A 20,143-nucleotide genomic window follows, 5' to 3' on the forward strand; every position below is an offset into this window, starting at 1 on the left:
AGCTTTGCAGGGCTCAGGGGGAGGCAGGGACATCCCAGTAGCAGCCCAGTTCCCTGTGCTGGGAGTCCCTGTGATTCAGGAGTCATTTCAAGGTGGTCCCTTTGCCAAGGAGACTTTCATTTTTAATTTCCACCTGCCACCACACACCTTTGTCAAGTCTTTCCAGTAGCAATCACCCCCCAGTACTCCCAGCTTGGCTCCCCAAACCATACTGGGCAGCAGCTGGGGAGCTTGTTCTCAACCAGGGCTGGACCCAGTGGGTTGAAACACTTTGAGAATACCCCAAAAAGGAGAGGTGCTACCCACCCCACCCCAAGCACTGGCTTTCAAGCAAGCTGACAGGGTTCCGTTTCCCACAGGTCTTCACGGGGATCTTTACGGCAGAGATGGTCCTGAAGCTCATTGCTTTGGACCCCTACGAGTATTTCCAGCAGGGCTGGAATATCTTTGATAGCATCATCGTCACCCTGAGCCTGGTGGAGCTGGGCCTGGCCAATGTGCAAGGACTCTCCGTGCTCCGCTCCTTCCGCTTGGTAAGTGCCACAGGGATAAGCTGTGCTGGGGGGTTTGGATGCAGTTGCCACCAGGGTGGAGAATGGCTTGTTCAACCTCCTTTATGGTAGTCACCAACTTGTCCTATTAAATAGAACACTGGTGGTCCAGCTAAATACTTGGGAAAGTAAAACTGCTGGAGAGAGTCCAGCACAGAGCCACCAAGATGATGGAGTGGAGCATCTCCCTGCTGAGGAAAGGCTGAGGGAGCTGGGGCTCTTTAGCTTGGAGAAGAGGAGACTGAGGGGTGACCTCATTAATGTTTATAAATATGTTCAGGGTGAATGTCAGGAGGATGGAGCCAGGCTCTTCTCAGTGATGCCCAATGGTAGGACAAGGGGCAATGGGTGTGAGCTGGAACACAGGAGGTTCTGCTTCAACTGGAGAAGAAACTTCTTTCCAGTGAGGGTGCCAGAGCCCTGGGACAGGCTGCCCAGGGAGGGTGTGGAGTCTCCTTCTCTGGAGACATTCAAGACCTGCCTGAATGCCTTCCTGTGTGATCTCATTGAGGTTCCTGCTCTGGCAGGGGGGTTGGACTGGATGATCTTTCGAGGTCCCTTCCAATCCCTGACATTCTGTGATTCTGTGAAAGTCAGAATCTGTGCTCTTTGCAAAGCAGTTGGGTGTTTAACTCCTTCTGCCTTAATAAAATGGCCACGTGAAGTTCTAATCCCAGCTTCACATCCTTGCTGACACCTTGTGGCAATGAAAGCTCCAAGCAACTCAACACCTTGTCTCCTTCTTCCTTGTAGCTGAGGGTTTTCAAGCTCGCCAAGTCCTGGCCAACCCTCAACATGCTCATCAAGATCATTGGGAACTCGGTGGGTGCCTTGGGGAACCTGACGTTGGTGTTGGCCATCATTGTCTTCATCTTTGCCGTGGTGGGGATGCAGCTCTTTGGGAAGAGCTACATCGAGTGCGTGTGCAAGATCTCCGTTGACTGCACGCTGCCCCGCTGGCACATGAACGACTTCTTCCACTCCTTCCTCATTGTCTTCCGCATCCTCTGTGGGGAGTGGATCGAGACCATGTGGGACTGTATGGAGGTGGCCGGCCAGACCATGTGCCTCATCGTCTTCATGATGGTCATGGTCATTGGGAACCTTGTGGTGAGTCTTGGATCTGGAGTGGACCTTCAATTAAAGGTGGTGGGCAAGGATGGAGGGTCCCGTGGGGTGGGGACACCTCTGCCCCTCACTCATAGGCCAATGATGTCCAGCTCAGCTCACCTACAGCGCTATGCCTGTAGGCATGGTCATGTTGGAGCTGTAGAGGAGTGCAGGCAAAGGGCTTGACCTCCCTCCTGTGGACCTGGTAGGCATGTGCTGTGTGCTCAAAGCGGGGTAAAAAGCAATTTCTGAGGGAGCTTCAGCTGAAACCAGATCAGGAACAGAAGGGGAAACCAAGGCATGGAAAATTTAACAATGGGCTTTAGGCAGATGGGGGAGCAACTCTGGGACAAAAGAGAGCTCGTCTTCAAGCTGTCCTTTCTTCTCCACATGGCTTTGCAGGCTTTCCTTCCCCATTTCCCACTCTCCTGGGATGAGGGATGGAGGCAGGGCTATACCCAGCTCACCCCAGGGCTGGCCCTTTGCTCCCAGATGCTTTTGGGAGCAGAACCCTTGGAAAGCTTTTGCAGATCCCCAGCATCCCCAATCCTCACCACGATCCAGGTGGCACCCAGGGGATGCACAAACCCTCTGCAGCACCCAGCTCCTTCCCCTAGGTCCTGGTGAACTCTTGGTCACCATCACCCTCCCTGCCTGCCTGTTGCCTTCCCAGCTAACCCGAGCTGCTCGCTGCCAGTGCTGCAGGTCTGCAAGTTCCAAGCGAGCGTGAAATCCTTTCTAAACTTGGAAACCCTCTTGCTGGTGGCTTTGAAGCTTGTTTTCCAGGCTGTGTGGGTTCTGCTCTCCCTTCTTAAGGAGCAAGGCAGGGGAGGGAAGCGCCCAGCTTGCTGAATCGCTCCTATTTCTTGCCAGGGTTGTGTAAGCCCTTTGGAATTTGCTTTGAAAAACTATCTGTCCAGGGAGCTGCTGACGCCTCCCTCTCTCTCTCCCTCCCTCTCTCCCCGGGATGGGTGGCTGCTCCAGCCCTGGTTTGGCACAAACCTCCAGAGGGATGAAAGCAGCCCCAGCGAGAAACCCAGACCACCCCATGGCTTGGGTCAGGGGTAGGACAGCTTGGAGTGTCCTATTTTCATAGAATCATAGGATGGTTTGGGTTGGAAGGGACCTTAAAACTCACCCAGTCCCAACCCCCCTGCCAGCAGCAGGGACACCTTCCACTAGACCAGGTTGCTCAAAGCCTCATCCAGCCTGGCCTTCAACACTTCCAGGGAGGAGCAGCCACAGCTTCTCTGGGCAACCTGGGACACTGTCTGACCAACTTTGAGGCAGAAAGTTGGGATTTGGGTGCTGCTCGACTTCCTTGGCTCATGTCAGGTATGTGGGGCTTTGAGCTGTCCCCCAGAGCAGCATGGAGAGCCATGCTGGTGTACTGGGGGCTGTGCTGGGTGATGCTGGGCAGATGTTACTGTGTCACCTCATGTTGAGGAGCAGCCCAACATCCCCCCAGGCTGCCCAGCAGTCAGCACGAGTTTGTAATGGCACCTTTCAAGGGGGAACCTGTTCATATGAATCGCAATGCTGAATCAGGCTGAAAATCACCCATAAGCAGCAGGAACATCTCCAGAACAGTCTGCAAGAGACTGCAGGAGCTTAGAGATTGGGAATCGAATCTTTAGTACCCAGTGACAGGACAAGGGGCAATGGGCACAAACTGGAACACTGGAAATTCATCACAAACTTAAGGAAAAACTTCTTCACTGTGAGGGTGTCAGAGCCCTGGGACAGGCTGCCCAGAGAGGGTGTGGAGTCTCCTTCTCTGGAGATGTTTCAACCCACCTGGACACTTTCCTGTGCAACCTGGTGCAGGGAACCTGCCTTGCCAGGGGGGTTGGACTGGATGATCTCCTGAGGTCCCTTCCAACCCCACCAGTCTGTGATTCTGTAAATTACAGCAGAGGCTCCTTGGAGACCCTCCTCCAGTTTTTAGAGTAGGAAAGCCCTTCCACCCCTTCAGGAGACCTTCCTATAGATGATATGGGGTCAGCATGACTTTCAGCTGGTGGGGTCAGAGCAGCCCTCCCAGAGGTGTAGTCCTCCCTGAGATTGCACCTCAGCTTTCCAGGCAAGCTTTGCAGCTCCTGCTGTGCCTCGTGCTGCTGCACTGGGTTCATTTAAAGCTAAGTAGAGAAATGCAGAGCACGACCACCTACAGAGCCATCCCTGCCCTCTTCATCCTCTTTGCCAGGTTCTCCTGGCCATGTCTCTGGTATTTCCAAATCCTGGAGCCTGTCCCAAGCATTCAGGCTGCAGGGAGGTGTGTGTTTCTCCTCACTTCCCCTGTAGAAGAATAAGGTGATGATCTGTCGTCCTTAACTGTTAATGACCCTTGGAGCATTTCCTTTGGGGTTATTAAGGGAAAAGGGAGGAAGTCAGTGGAGTGACAAGGTAACAAACCCTTCTCCAAAAAAAAAACCAACCAAAACCAAACACCCCGAGCCAACAGCAACTACTGGCTGTAATTGGTGCTTAATGTAAGTATGGAACTGCTGGGATAGTGGGGATTTATTTAAAGATGCGATTGAAGTCAGCTGGTATGAGCCATGTGAAAACAGCAGTGACCTTGGATAGCAGCTAATTCCCTTCTCAGATACGCTGCTGGCACTCAAAGGCACAAACACCAACAGCTGTGGGCTTGGCCTATCGTAGAGGGTGCATGTCTGGGTGCTGCTGATGCTCCCATACCCTGGGGAGAACTTGTCCTGTTCCTTTTCTCATGAGCTGCTCCACGTTTCTGGCATGCAGCAAGTCCACCCATGCCAGGTGAAGCTGCAGAGGGGTCTAGTCATGCTTTGGACATGGTGAAGGAGAAGAGATGTGGGGGAAGCAGGAAAGAGTCTGTGCTTGGAGCTGTACAGAGCGTTGCGTTTGCATCCCAGGAATTGACTTGTGCTGAGATGAAATGCCACTCTCCATGGAGCAGAATGGTCTCTGGTAGAAAGGGATGAGGTTATGGCTGTGGCTGAGGCTTCTACATGGCTCCAGGGTGTTGGAGACCCTCAGGAGTTCACTTGGCATCTGAGCTACCAGAACCAGCAATGAGGAGAGGAGGAATTGCAGCTGGAAGGATGATAAGCAGGAGGTTTCTCCCTGGGAAGGGAAGAGATAGAGTTGAGTTGCATCCCTATGGGTGGTGGGGAGAAGCACCACAGGCTTTGGGGAGTCTCACATGGGGGCTAGCCAGGCCAAGAGCACTAAGAGAGTGAAGAGAGGAACATGTTGATGGACCCACAGATGAGGTGGTTTGAGAGGGGCTGAAGCGATGTCTGGCATCACTTGGAAGTGGATCAGCAGGACCCAAGCATCTGGGGGTGACACTAAGGGCATCACAGCCCAGGGAGGAGTGAGGAGAACTGTTCCCATGTCCTCCAGGAGAAGGGGTTGGCATCTCTGCAGTCCCCAGAGCTGGGGGATGGCAGGAGGGAATCCCATGACATGCCCAACATAAGGGTCTTCTCCACAGTCATGACTGGTCACTGCTGCTCCAGCCTGTGGGGATGATGTTGATTCTGGAGCTCAGCTCTGATATTTGTTTTTGTCCCCTCCAGGTGTTGAACTTGTTCTTGGCTTTGTTGCTGAGCTCCTTCAGCGCCGATAGCCTGGCAGCATCTGACGACGACGGAGAGATGAACAACTTGCAGATCGCTATTGGCAGGATCACCAGGGGGATCGATTTTGCCAAGAACTCCATCCTCATGCTGCTCCGCAGGCTGTGGAAGGGGAAGAAGGTGGCCCCAGAAGAAGAACAAGAGCACAGTAAGAGGGATAACTCTGTGCTAAACCACGTGGACACTGGCCAGGAGTCCAAGTCAGAGTACCTGGATGGAGTTACTGGCAAAGAGTATTTTTTTATGGATGAACTGGACCACATGAATTTCATTAACAACCCCAACCTGACGGTGCAAGTCCCCATCGCCTCAGAGGAGTCTGACCTCTACGAGGAGACGAGCACCCAGTCTGACACCGAAGATGCCAAGGTAAGAAAGGCAAGTGGAAGAGTTTCAACCCCAAAACTGGGATTGACCCATTCTTGCTGGGCTGCCCAAAGAATTACGCTGGGTTTGGTTACTTCCAGCTTTTCCACAATGTGTGGCATGGGGCAAAATTGGGGGTTTTTAACACATTTCCCCACGAGAGTTGGAGTTGAGGGGGTCCAAGCAGGGGTTTGTCCTGTTTTGGGTCAGTCTATGGGGTTATTGTTAACGTGAAGGAAGGACCCACTGCAGCACAGGGTTGATGCCAGGGTCAAAGCGCTCAGTTTAGGGTTAAAGATGTTCCAGAGGAACTTGATGCCAGGAAATCTGCTGATGGCACTAACATTGGATCTACTGCTAATGCCTCAGAAAGCATCATCTGGGAGGGTATGAAACCAGATGGAGGAGCTTAGCACAAGTGAACATGAAGCGATGCATTTTGGATCCAAAGCTGACGAGACAGCTGATGTCGAGGTGTGGAGAGGACTGTAGGGCTTGTGGGACACGGATCACCTCAGTGCTCCCTGAGGATGACAGGGAGATGTGAGACAAGAAGCTTGGGAAGATCCAAGTGGATACAGAAGGGAGAGTGATAGTCTGGTGGGAAATTACTGCTAGCAGTGGGGTCACACCAAGGTCCTGGGGAAACTCAGGGCAGCTGGGGATGCTGAGGTGGAGAGGAGGAATGGCATCAGTCTGGGAAGGGATTTTGTATGAATAATAGAACAGCTCTGACCTGGGGGTCTGTCATGACTATCAATGGCAAACCTGCCTGCCCAGGAGCTGAGGAGCCTCTGGGAAGCTCTGTCCCAGCTGCTCCTGCTCGGGGTGGTGTGCTGGGCAGAAGGTGGTGATGCAGTTTGGGTGCAATAACAACTGTTGCTGAGTGGAGGGCTGGAAAATGAGCCAGGACTCTCAAAACCCCAGAGCCATTCTCTTCCCTCCCCATCTGCAGCTCCATGCAGTGACAGGGACCTGGCTTCACTCGGGGTGTGGTGCAAGAAGAGGGGACAATTCTGATTTATTATTATTATTATTTAGATGGGGAAAACGGTATTTTAGCAACTGGAGTTGCAGGAGGAAGACAACAGGAAACTTGGTGGCCGACTGTGACCCATTGCAAACGTTCTGCTAGGCTGTGCTCAGAAGGGACAAACTTGCCAGGAGCACCTCGATCAAGGGAATGGTCAAAGGAATGGTCAAGGGAATGGGCGAGGGCTGTTGCTGTTGTTGTCCCCCTCAGTGTTGGCAGCAGGAAGGCTGAGTTGGCTTTTTTCCCCCCATATTTTTCCTACTACAAGTCCAGTTCAGTAGCTTTAATCCCCAGTACCCCCAGGCCATCGTCACACTGCACAGAGGTGATGTTAATGCCAACCCAGTCACCATGGGGGGACACATCCAGCCTGGTCTGTGGGTCCTCATGGACCTCAGTTCCCTGCCATCACTATGTGCTTCCCAACATCTAGGGGACAACCTGGGTGTGCAGTTATGGACGTGTCCCACCATGGCTCTGGTGTTCTGGGGCTGTGTTCAGCTGATATCTATCAGCATCTGCTCCAAAGCCCTGCATGGATCTTGTGTTTTGAGAACCATCTCTGGCTGCTTGGCATGTGCAGGGGGCAAAGAGCATCTCTGAACCATTAAACACCAGTTCACCCCATCATCCCTGATGCTTTTAATGGCTGAATTCAGTTGAACATTGACCAAGGTGCAAACCAAGGGGGTGCATTAACAACTCACCCCATGCTCAAGCAGTCAGGGTGGCCAACAAGCTGGAGGTAATCACATGAAATGACTGTCTAGTAATTAGAAATGGGGTGCTAATTGGTGGGAACAGTGAGCTGGTCCTGGGAGAAGATTGTTGGTAGCTCAGTGCGTTCACATGCCGTTGATTAGCTCCAGATGGAGCCAAAGCCCAGCACACCACCTCATACCAGACACAGACCACTGGCATAGATTGCAAATTGGGGGGGCTTTCCTCCAGATGGAAGGAGGAGGAAACTTCAGGAAACACTGATAAATGTCCTCCCCCTTCCAGAGCAGCTCCTTTCCAAGGTAAAGATGTTTTCCAGGGTGAAATGCCAGCCGCAGGGTGATGGCAGCAGCGTGGCTGCTCCTCGAGCACTTCTGTGTCTTGAAGTTGATTTCTCTTTTGCATCATGAAGTAGAGAGGAGGTGATGGGACCAGTAGTGTGGGTGAGCAAAGAGTTAGTGCTGTGGTTCAGGGCTCTTCCTGGGGGCTTCATGTCTCAGATCCCCATCCTGCCAGGCAAGGTGATGTCTCCTGAGATGTTCTGGGCTGTGTATATCACACAGTATCAATAAGTGCTGTGAATTATGGGGGGGTCATAGGGTGAGTCTGGGTGTGCAGCACCTGAATGCCAATGCTCGGTGCTGGCAAGGTCAGGGAAAGCCCTGGATTTGGGTGGAAACACCCAGCCAAGCTGGAGGTGCCATCTCAGGTGTGATGGAAATTGCACTGCAGACCTGCTGGGTGCAGGAGTGTGGAGCTCAGGAGCCTCCAGGGATGGGGTTTGGGACCACGTAGTGGGACCAGCACAGTTATCCCTATCCCCTCATCAACAGGACCAGCCCTGGGGACCTTTCCCCAATCTCCAGTGCAGTTGGGCTGGTTCATCCCCACCTCATTGTGCCTTTCCAAGACTTGTCCTGGAGGCAGATGGTTCCCATATATTTCTCCTCGGGGTCACAGCTTGCCTGGCTCCATACTGAGGCCTCCTAATCCCTTTGCCCATCCTATCCCCCCACTCCCAGCCCCAGAGGAGGGTGGCCCCACTGCTCCTGCAGAGCCATCAGCCAACGGCTCGTGCCACCACTACATCTGTGTCCTGCTCCTCAAGGCAATGTCCTGCATCTCCCCAGCACGCAGTAGCCAGGCTGCAAGGGTCCTCCAAAGCAAAGCCTTCTCCTGATGTGGCTGTGGCCCCTGAAGCTGTGTGCAATGATGATGCCTCAAATTATTCTGGGGGTCTTCTCCAGCTTGTTGGAGGATGGAGTAGCTACTTTATTCACTACTGAAAGCACTAGAAACCTTGGGGGGAGGATTATCACCTTCCCATGCAAGCCAATGCCATCCTGCATTGGAGGTGCCCAGCCAAGATCATCAGCTCCCAAGCAGGACAGGCAGGTCTGGAGATCTTCTCTTTCCGCAAGTACTGCAGAAGGTCTTTTCAGAAAGCCAAAAAAAAATGGAGGGAAAAAATCTCGGGGGCTTGCCAAGATTTTCTCTCGTTATCAGCCCTCTGGGCCTTGCTGAGTGGTGGCTGGGAAGTCAGCCAAGCTGGGCTGTGGCGTGGGATGGAGCTGATGAGAGATATTTGGGATGCAGGTTTTGTACTTGGGTGAACCTCAGCCTGAAAGGCCTTTGGTACAAGCCAAGCCAGCAGCATTTGAGAGAAGTACCATGGTGGCCACCCAGGTTTCTGCAGGTCTAATTGGACTTCAGGGTGTTTGGCAGGGCAATTCTTGGATGGAGGTGAGAAAATCAGCCTGAGATGATGATGCAAGTGGATGGGAGGTGGACTTGCTGTGTGGAGAGGAAGACTGGGCTCAGGGGACCTTTTGCTCCTCTGAACCTGGATGAAAAGCAAAATGTACAAACTCATGTGCCAATGATCCTCCAAGGTTTGCAGACATGAACAATTCAACAGCTTCACTCTGGGCTGCGTTTTCATAGAATCAATAAATAGTTTGGGTTGGAAGGGACCTTTCAAGGTCATCCAGTCAGACCCCCTGCAGTGACAGGGACATCTTCAACCAGACCAGGTTGCTCAGAGCCCTGTCCAACCTGACCTGGAATGTTTCCAGGGATGGGGCTTCTACCACCTCTCTGGGCAACCTGGGCCAGGGTTTCACCACCCTCACTGTGAAAAATTTCTTCCTTCTATCTCATCTGAACCTCCCCTCTTTTAGTTTAAACCATTTCCCCTCGTCCTGTCACTACAGGACCTGCTCAAAAGTCTGTCCCCATCTTTCTTACAGGCCCTTCAAGTATTGAAAGTCCAATAAGGTCTCCCTGGAGCCTTCTCTTCTCCAGGCTGAACAGCCCCAACTCTCTCAGCCTGTCCTCACAGCAGAGCTGCTCCAGCCCTCTGAGCATTTCCATGGCCTCCTCTGTCCCTGCTCCAGTAGCTCCATGTCTTTCTTGTACTGAAAGGAACATAGGAAGGGAAAGTTTTCATAGGAAAGGGACTCGGAGCAGCCTTCAAGCAAGGGGAACCCACCAGCTGGCTCCTTCAGTGGGGACAGGAGGAGCTGGAGGATGGCTGAAGGCAGCCATAGCCTGGGAGATCCCTTCTGCAGGGCAGCCCAGCCTGAATCCTCCTCTGTCCTCCTCTCTCTTTGCAGAATCCCCTCTCCAGTGACAACGCATCGTCCCTGTGCAGCACTGTGGATTACAAACCCCCACCACCAGTGGAGGAAGAGGTGGCAGAAGAGGCTGAGGACAGCAATGAGCCTGAAGAGTGCTTCACTGAAGGTAGGGAACCTTGGGGAGAGGAGGAGGTGTGTATGGAGTGATCATTGCCAACCAATTCTTACAGCATAACCCCCAGGCTCACTTAGCTCAGACCAAACTCCAAAAGCTCCTGTGCTACCAAGGAGATGGTCCCCATGGGGCTCCCTTCCTGCATGCACACCCTCAAACCCAGCAGGGTCCTGCTTCAGCCTCCACCTAGGAGGGTTTGAAAAGACAATAAAAGCACAAGCAGTGTTGTGTTGGTGGAAACACCCCGGCCAGGAGATAACCCACAGCTCTTTGTCCCATCCCCAGCCTGTGTGAAGAGGTTTCCCTGCCTCTATGTGGACATCACCAGCGACAGAGGAAAGATTTGGTGGAACATCCGCAAAACCTGCTTCCGCATCGTGGAGCACGACTGGTTTGAGACCTTCATCGTCTTCATGATCCTCCTCAGCAGCGGAGCGCTGGTAGGTCCCACCTTTCACTCTGTCCCATTTGCTCTCTGCAGCAGCTCCCCAGGTTGGTTGGAGTCCAGGAACACAGGCAGGACCCAGGCAGCAGCACCAGGGGCTCTGGGCATCTCCTGATTGTCTCCTGTGCAAAATAACACAGCTGTGGGCAGATGTTTGATTTAAACCCTCATTTGTCTCAGATCTGCCCAATGTACAACCTTGCAAGGGGATGTGAACATCCCTCCCTTGTCCTCCAAGAGCCTTGCACTGGTACAGTCACCCCTGCACAACCAACCCCAGCATCCACCATGGGCTGTGGTCCATGAGCTCAAGGGGATGTGACTGTCTACAACCTCCCATCCTACTCTGAAGGTCAACCATGACCTATCTGCACCATCTATTGAGCTTTATGTGGATGGTTCCTTATTTCACTGCCTCCATAACCAGCTGTTGGGAGGTGCTTTATGAACAATCCATGGTTATAATTTTGTTGTTCAGCACTTCCAGCCACTGACTGGTGCCACCTCCCAGAACCTGGCTGTCCATTTAAATCAACCTCATTAAAAAGCTGCGTGTCAGCCTGTTGGTCCTCTCTGAGTGTTTGGGCTGGATACATCTCAGCTGCTCCTGTAAACACAGGGTTAATGGGGAGACCAACTTCTCTGCACGTTTGGAGGTAGAGAGGGAAGGAGGACAGAGGGACTGAACTGGTTTTCAGACATACTTTATGTGTCTGCATCATGCTTTGAAGTTCATGTCTGACCTTGTAGCTAAACCAGCTGTGCTGGTCGCCATGCCCACACCTCCGATTCCTTATGATGTTTGCCATGTCTCATGGACGTGGCAGTAACCCAAACACCTAAGAACGTTTTCAAAACTATGAAAGCATCCCAAGGTTGCAGGTTGGTGTCCTGGTTTTTGACTTGTTCTCAAACTGGTGGGAATTTGATGCAACTGGATGTTTGATTCACTGAAGCTTTGCTTTAGGACAAACATTGCTCTACACAGCCAACAAGAGCTTGCAAACAAGAGCTAGACCCCATGTTGATCAGGTGCATCAGTAAATGCCACCTGTAGTTAGGTTCTCAGCTTCTCAAGCCACCCCAAGCCCTAGGAAAGCAGGGGCAATGCAAGCATGGATGATGCTGTGCTGAGCAGTGCAGTGGGTCTAATGGAAGAATGACTGTCACATAGCTCCACACCTCTTCCAGGCTTTTGAGGACATCTACATTGAACAACGAAAGGTGATACGCACCATCCTGGAGTACGCTGATAAGGTCTTCTCCTACATCTTTGTCATTGAGATGTTGCTCAAGTGGGTGGCCTATGGCTTCAAGGTGTACTTCACCAACGCGTGGTGCTGGCTGGATTTCCTTATCGTTGATGTAAGTGTTGTCTGATGAGCACCTCTAGAGCCATAGTCGGCCAAGAGATTTGGGTGCATTAGGGGATTGTAGCTGTGGGAGATGAACCCCTATTGTATTTTAAAGGACAATGGGGTGGCTGTGGAATGAGGGCTTAGACCATTGCTTAAAATAATGATCCTCCACAGGAAGGTCCACTTCTTTCCCTGGTTGAAGAAACCCTTTCAGACCCTTTCTTTTTTTACCCTCAAGCCAAGAACAATCCCATGGTGTTCTACCAGACTCCAGTAGAGATGTGAAAGGGAATAGGGTCTCCCAAATGCTCCTTGACACAGCAGGCCATTCCACCTTTGCAGTATTTCTGCGTCCCTCATCACCTCCACCCTCATACCCAAGAGGTAGGGATATCCTCCAGCTAGCTGGTCACCAGGGACCCAAGGACTCAATGTCCCTGTGTCCCAAAAGAGCATGAGGGTCACAGGCCTGAGGGAGCACTGGGGAGAGAGCGATGTGCAGGAGCTGCAGGGTTGTGGTTCAGTTCCTCTCCATTGTTTCCATCTGAGATGGAAATTTTTTACAGTGAGGGTGGTGAGACCCTGGCCCAGGTTGCCCAGAGACGTGGTAGATGCCCCATCCCTGGAAACATTGAAGCTTAGGGCTGGATAGAGCTCTGAGCAACCTGATCTGGTTGAAGATGTCCCTGCTCACTGCAGGGGGGTTGGACTAGATGACCTTGAAAGGTCCCTTCCCACCCAAACCAGTCTATGATCCTATGAGATGCTGCTAATCCTTTGGGCTGCTCCTTCCAGGTCTCCATTGTCAGCCTGACAGCGAACTGGCTGGGATACTCCGAGCTGGGAGCCATCAAGTCCCTGCGGACGCTGAGGGCTCTGAGACCACTGCGTGCCCTGTCCAGATTTGAAGGCATGAGGGTAGGTGTCTCCCCTGTGTGTTGCTGGCTCTGACACAGTCATGCAACCAGCACCTTTCAGCAACCACCTACATCAGGGATCCATCCCAGTTGGTTTTCAGGGGCCTCCAGACCAGTGGGTTTGATGCTCAGGTACCTTTGGTCCAGTCTGAGCCCACTTGGTGCTGCTGAGGAGGGTAAAGCTGGGGCACAGGGACATGAAGGTGCACGTTATGGCTGGTCTGGTTCCCCAGCCAGGTCCTCCAAGGTGTTTTCTCCCCTTGCAGGTGGTGGTGAATGCCTTGTTGGGTGCCATCCCCTCCATCATGAACGTCCTGCTGGTCTGCCTCATCTTCTGGCTGATATTCAGCATCATGGGGGTGAACCTCTTTGCGGGGAAGTACTATCGATGCGTCAACACCACCACAGGGGAGCTCTTCGACATCAGCGTGGTGAACAACAAGAGTGACTGCATGGCCCTCCTCCACACCAACGAGGTCAGATGGGTCAACGTCAAGGTCAACTTTGACAACGTGGGCTTGGGATACCTCTCCTTGCTGCAGGTGGTAAGTAAGAAAAGCAGCTCCCATCCCTCCAAGACGTGCACTGCCACAGCAGGGCAGCATGAAGAGCATCAGAGCTGAAGTGAGATGATGCTTTGGTGCCCAGATGGGACCTCTTGGCTGCTTGTTAGCTCCAAAATTGGTATTTAACACAAAAAACCCTGCAGAGCTAAGGAGGAAAGGGACAGGGAGATGAGAGGGGAAGATTAAGTGTCACCAGGGACCTGCTGTGGATGAGCGTAGGTAGCACCAAGCCTGGAGATACAAGGAGTCCTCTGCACAACAGGGATGCAGGAGCAAGGAGGGGAGACTCTTTTCCCCCCACCCATTTGAAGTTCAGGCAGCTGCAAGAGTTCTGCATGTTGAAGATGACAACTGGAAAAAGAGCCTGTGTGTGTGTGTGTGTGTCCCCGTGTCCTCTGCAGGGCAGTGGGCAAATGCCACCGTGGTCCCACTGAACCCACCAGAGCTGAGCCAGGCCAGCAGAAGGGCAACTGCTCACTGCAAATTTAATAAAAATACAGGTATGGGCTCGGTTATTGGGTGGGTTGAGGTCAGTGCCACCAGATCCAGGAGAACTGGTGGCTGCAGAATCAAAGTATGACCCAAGTTGATGAAGCAGCTTTAAATTCAGCTTCCTCTTCAGGTTTGTTGTTCCATCAGATTCAGGAAACAAGATGTTTGGGCTTTTTGTTTAACAAATGAGTAGCAAAAGGCTTAAAAAGATGCTGTGTAGCCCTCTCCACCCCACCAGGATCAGGATCCAGCAGATATCAGAAGACAGAGCTATGGAGGTGGCACAGTTCGGGAGCGGGAGGGAGGCAGTTGCTCCCAGCACAGCTCTGCCTTTGGGAAAATACACTTTAGTTTGGGGAGAAAAAGAGTCAGTTGCTTCTTTTCCCAACTTGGTGTTTTGGGAAGTCACTGGTAACTTCAGCCCCAGGATGGTCCATGCAAGTGGCCCATGTTTGTGTGTGCAAATCTCAGTATTTCTGCACTGGGGCAATGTTCTTGTGGATTCAACTCATAGTCCCTCTCCTGACATTCCCATGGAGAAGGGAAGATCTCCAGCCTGAGCAGGCATGGCCAGAGCTAAATTTCCAAGCTGAAGCCCAAACACACACCCATTGCCCTCCCCTTCCTCCCTCCCTCACCCCAGACACCTTCCAGTGAATGTTTTCTTCTCCGCTGTCCCTGCAGGCAACCTTCAAAGGCTGGATGGACATCATGTATGCTGCCGTGGACTCACGTGAGGTGAGGGGACAAGCACCAATGTCTCACAACCAGCACCATCCCACCCGGGTCGGTTCCAGACTGGGATCAGAGTCCTGGGGTCAAAGCACAGCTCAGGGTGGGCTGGGGATGGACCCCTCGGCTTCAGCATCCCCTCTGGTTCTGCCCTTTGATGCCAGGGGCTGCCTGCATCCCACCCATGGCTTCTGCTAGAACATGGGCTGAAGGGTGGAGAAACCCCCAGAACATCCCTCCTGATGATGTGTCCAGCTCCGAGATCCTCAGTGCAGGAAAGACATGGAGCTGCTGGAGCAGGGACAGAGGAGGCCACGGAAGTGCTCAGAGGGCTGAAGCAGCTCTGCTGTGAGGACAGGCTGAGAGAGTTGGGGCTGTTCAGCCTGGAGAAGAGAAGGCTCCGGGGAGACCTTATTGCACCTTCAATACTTGAAGGGCCTGTAAGAAAGATGGGGACAGACTTTTGAGCAGGATCTGTAGTGACAGGACGAGGGGAAATGGTTTTAAACTAAAAGAGGGAAGATTTAGACTGGATAGAAGGAAGAAAATTTTTCACAATGAGGTGGTGAGACACTGGCCCAGGTTGCCCAGAGAGGTGGTAGAAGCCCCATCCCTGGAACCATTCCAGGTCAGGTTGGACAGGGCTCTGAGCAACCTGGTCTGGTTGAAGATGTCCCTGTCATTGCAGGGGGTTGGACTGGATGATCTTGAAAGGTCCCTTCCAACCCAAACCAGTCTGTGATTCTATGAAAAAGAGCAGCCAGTTGTGTCCCTGTGCCACCCATGTCATTGTCACCTGCACCCCAGCTGCAGCCTGGCCCCCACACCAGGCTCCCACCCCACCTGTGCTATAGCTGAGGCTGAGCCCACTCCACTCAGCTTCAGCCTTGTCATCCAAAATCCCTGTTCTACCTCTATGACACCAACCTGGAGGGCTCATCCTTCACCCTGCAGGAGAATCACAGAATCATAAGGGTTGGAAGGGACCTCAGGAGATCACCCAGTCCAACCCCCCTGCCAAAGCAGGGACACCCAGAGCAGGTTGCACAGGATCCAGGTGGGGTTTGAACATCTCCAGAGAAGGAGACTCCAAACCTCCTACCCCCAGCACCTGCTCTTTTCTGCCAAGATCTTTATTCAAAATGAGGGAAGCCAGCTGTGACATCTTGGGATGTCCCCGGTCAAATATGGAGCAGAATGAAGCGATGCCCCTCGAGATGAGGAGTGTTTCTGAGGCTGCCAGGCTGTGCCACCCCCACCTGCTGGCGTGGCACAAATTAGACCACTTCTCCTTTCAAAGCTGATTATTGGGAGGAAGAAACTCAAGTTTCCTCGTTGATATCACTGCACATGGGCATCCTTTCCTATTCTCCAGCCCATGCTGTGGGATCAGGGGTCAGCAGCTGGTGTCACTTGGATGTCACTTCCCATGGCCGGTCCCACAGGGACCACTCAACCCACACAGCATCTGCCAAAAGTTTTGGAGCAGTCACCCCACAGCTCTGCCTGGAGACAGTGACCCCTTGTCTAGAGGTTTGGGGACAGGCTCTCCGGAGAGGGTTAGTCTTACGTGTCCCGTCTCTCCTGGTCAGATTGAAGAGCAGCCAGTGTATGAGATCAACATCTACATGTACATCTACTTTGTCATCTTCATCATCTTTGGTGCCTTCTTCACCCTAAACCTCTTTATCGGTGTCATCATTGACAACTTCAACCAGCAGAAGAAAAAGATAAGTATTTTTGGGGTCCTGCAGCCACTGCTGTCTCCTGGAGTGTTGGTCCAGGATGGAGGGGAACAGCACAGTCATGGGGTGAAGGAATCAGGGCCACCATGCTGGGGGCTCAGGTGGACCCCAGGGTTGTTACCCATTAGTGGCTTCCTGCAGAGTGAACAAGGAGAGCTGGACAAACAGCACAGGGGGCTTTGTGTCCTGGTCGCAGCATTTGTGGTGGATTTCACCTATGGATGCAGAAGGAGGAGGCCAGGGAGGCCATGTCTTCTCTCGCCTGTGCCATCACTCTTATTGTCTCTTCCCACCCTGTGACCCTTTCTCATTATTTTTCCATACATCAAGGGGAGTCTCAACTTCTGCTTTCAAGCAAGTAGCACAGGACAGATACCCTGGGGCTGCGGAGGGTGGGGAACACAGAGCACGTTGTTTGTGCCGAGTGAGGTCTGAAGCACACTGAGATGCTGTCTCAGTCCCAGCAGGACCTGGCCAGCAAGGAGAGGGGTGATCCCCAGCATAGTGTGGGGTTCCCCATGTGCTGCAGTGGGCTGGGAGGCAGAATTTTACCTCTGCAGGAGGAAACCACAGCACTGGGGTGAGCACCCATGGGTGCTGTGAACTGGGGGAAGTAGGTCTCAGAGAGTCAGTGCAGCAGGTGATGCCTGGTAGGAGCTTGGCTGGAGATGTTTGGTGGAAAGGAGTGTGGTCAGAGATGCTTGGTAGAAAGAAGTGAGTTCCCAAGACTAACAGTGGTGATTCCCTTTATACTTTGGAGGCAAAGACATCTTCATGACAGAAGAGCAGAAGAAATACTATAATGCCATGAAGAAGCTTGGCTCCAAGAAACCCCAGAAGCCCATCCCCAGGCCATCGGTATGTTGGGTTAATCCCTTTGGAGTGCAGGGGGAAGGCCAACTGTCACCAACTGTCCCAAAGAGAATAAGAAGGGTCTCAGGAAGACCTGAGCCAAATCCTGGCTCCCCATTGCTACTCTTCAGACAGGACCTTGCTAAGAGCTGGGGCTCCAGAAGAGGTTCACATCAGGCAACCTCCTTTGGATCTGCTCTTCAGCCCTGGGTCTGCTGGCACGGGCAAGTGGGGGATCCTTTTTGCAGGGATTAGGTTTTTCTCTGAGCTCAGCTCCCAGCTCCTCTCTTGGGGGGAGTTAGACCTGGGGAAAGCTCAGCTTTCAACACCCCTGGAAGGGACACTGGTCCAGCCAATACCTGCGCAGTTGTGACTCGGGTTTGGTTTTCACAGCCCTGCTCAAGCGAGGCCCTTTCCCGTGTGTTTATTTTTGCCCTGTTGCTTTGGCTGTGGGTATAATTAGATAGAAACTGTCCCCTGTGCCCACAGCTCCTGGGCATGGTGTTACCAAGTGGGTTTCATCACACAAGGTGCTGGGTATCCTTCTCCCATAGCTTTTGAGGACATAAGACCTGCGTACTGAGCACAACCCTGAGGTTTTCTGCACTCTTTTAAATACAATTCCTTCTTCTTTTTCTGTTGTCTTTGTTTTGTGTGTGTCTGTCCCGTGTTCCCACCTCACCTCTGGTTCTCCATCATCACCCACGTGGCCCTTATGGCAGAACAAGTTTCAAGGGATGGTGTTTGACTTCGTTACAAAGCAAGTGTTTGACATAACCATCATGATCCTGATTTGTCTTAACATGGTGACCATGATGGTTGAAACAGATGATCAAAGTGAAGCCAAAACATCTGTCCTCTACAAGATCAACCTGGTCTTCATTGTCATCTTCACTGGAGAGTGTGTGCTCAAAATGTTTGCCTTGCGCTACTATTACTTCACTATTGGCTGGAACATCTTTGACTTTGTGGTGGTCATCCTTTCCATCTTAGGTGAGTCCTGCTGGTTCCACTGGTTCCTCAGGGGTCCCGTCATATAACAAAAGGTGGAGATGATCTGCCTGGTCTACAGCCAGCAAAATGTCACTGCCCCCCCCCTTACACCCACACTTTGAGTGGGCCAAGCCAACAGGACAAGACAGATGTGAGGCCAGGCAGGGTGAAGGGCTGGGATTCTGTCCCACTTCTCCCTGGTGTTGGGTTCCCCTTGTCTCCATGTTGCACAGGGGCACTGCTGAAACAGAGCAGCCAGCACTTAACCTTTGTATACGTGCTCAGAGATATTTTTGAAGACATTCCCTTTGCCACCAGCAGAGCAGAGACCTGTGTGCCATTGGAGGTGGCCCCATCTGCCTCTATCTTCCCAACCACAGCAGATGGAGCAGAGTAGCTCCACCTCACCTCCCTATGTTGGCTGCATGGCATGCTCACCTCTTTTTCATCCTTTCACAGGTATTGTCCTCTCGGACATCATAGAGAAGTATTTTGTATCACCCACCCTCTTCAGGGTCATCAGGCTAGCAAGGATCGGCCGTGTCCTCCGGCTGATCCGTGGGGCAAAAGGCATCCGGACTCTCCTGTTTGCTCTGATGATGTCCCTGCCCGCCCTCTTCAACATCGGCCTCCTGCTTTTCCTCGTCATGTTCATCTACTCCATCTTTGGGATGTCCAACTTTGCCTATGTAAAGAAGGAGTCAGGGATCGATGACATCTTCAACTTCGAAACTTTTGGGAACAGCATCATCTGCCTCTTCCAGATCACCACCTCAGCTGGATGGGATGGCCTCCTCAACCCAATCTTGAACAGCGGCCCCCCTGACTGTGACCCTGACCTGGAAAACCCTGGTAGTTCGGTAAAAGGGGACTGTGGCAACCCAGCCATTGGCATCTTCTTCTTCTGCAGCTACATCATCATTTCCTTTCTCATCGTGGTGAATATGTACATTGCCATCATCCTGGAGAACTTCAACGTGGCCACAGAGGAGAGCAGCGAACCACTCTGTGAAGATGATTTTGAAATGTTTTATGAAACTTGGGAGAAGTTTGACCCAGATGCCACCCAGTTCATTGAGTACAGCACCTTGTCTGACTTTGTAGACACCTTACAGGAGCCACTCAAAATTCCCAAGCCAAACAAGATCAAGCTAATCACCATGGATCTACCAATGGTTGCTGGGGACAAAATCCACTGTCTGGACATCCTCTTTGCCCTGACTAAGGAAGTACTGGGAGACTCAGGAGAGATGGATGCCTTGAAAGCCACTATGGAGGAGAAGTTCATGGCTGCAAACCCCTCAAAGGTTTCCTATGAACCCATCACCACCACTCTGAAAAGGAAACACGAGGAAGTCTGTGCTACAAAAATCCAGAGGGCTTTCAGGAGGTACCTCCTGAGGCGCTCTGTGAAGCAGGCATCCTACATGTACAGGCACAGTAAGGATGAGGATGACCTGAGAGAGGACGCACCCGAGAAGGAAGGTTTGATCGCCACCAAAATGCACGAGATGTATGGGAACAGTGGGACAGATGTGGAGACAGCTCCTGCCTTTGGGCTCGAGCCCATTCCCAGCTCAGAGACTCGAGATGCTCCTGGTGAAGCGAAAGCAGGAGATAAGGAACGCGTTGTGAAAGAGTCGCTGGTATAACAGGAGGAGGGTTCCACCTCTCACCCAGCCTGAAGAGACTTCACTTGTATCTCCTTTTCAAGAGCTCTTCCATACACAGATCAAGAGATCTCAGATATTGAGCTAATTTCAGATATTTCAAGTAGACACCTTAACTTTCGAAGCAAGGTCTCTTCCTGATCTTGGTTTTTACAACTCGTTGCACTTGCAAAGAGTTTAATTTTTTTTTTTTTCTTCTGAGAATTCAATGTG

The 20,143-nt window shown here is 52.2% G+C and overlaps 1 protein-coding gene across 1 annotated transcript in view; it reads left to right on the forward strand.

Annotated features, from left to right (window-relative positions):
* SCN4A (sodium voltage-gated channel alpha subunit 4) overlaps window positions 1-19,912 on the forward strand; it is a 34,375-nt gene extending 14,463 nt beyond the window's left edge. The window contains exons 13-25 of the mRNA XM_010163889.2: window positions 360-533; window positions 1,305-1,661; window positions 5,228-5,656; window positions 10,022-10,151; window positions 10,446-10,600; window positions 11,797-11,970; window positions 12,759-12,881; window positions 13,147-13,425; window positions 14,623-14,676; window positions 16,263-16,400; window positions 17,169-17,273; window positions 17,990-18,260; window positions 18,720-19,912. Of these exons, the coding sequence (XP_010162191.1) occupies window positions 360-533; window positions 1,305-1,661; window positions 5,228-5,656; window positions 10,022-10,151; window positions 10,446-10,600; window positions 11,797-11,970; window positions 12,759-12,881; window positions 13,147-13,425; window positions 14,623-14,676; window positions 16,263-16,400; window positions 17,169-17,273; window positions 17,990-18,260; window positions 18,720-19,912 (3,582 nt within the window). The remainder of the gene's footprint in view (window positions 1-359; window positions 534-1,304; window positions 1,662-5,227; window positions 5,657-10,021; window positions 10,152-10,445; window positions 10,601-11,796; window positions 11,971-12,758; window positions 12,882-13,146; window positions 13,426-14,622; window positions 14,677-16,262; window positions 16,401-17,168; window positions 17,274-17,989; window positions 18,261-18,719) is intronic.
* Window positions 19,913-20,143: the final 231 nt, after the last annotated feature.

Source organism: Antrostomus carolinensis, unplaced genomic scaffold (assembly GCF_000700745.2).
Source record: "Antrostomus carolinensis isolate BGI_N321 unplaced genomic scaffold, ASM70074v2 scaffold50112, whole genome shotgun sequence".
NCBI lineage: Eukaryota > Metazoa > Chordata > Aves > Caprimulgiformes > Caprimulgidae > Antrostomus > Antrostomus carolinensis.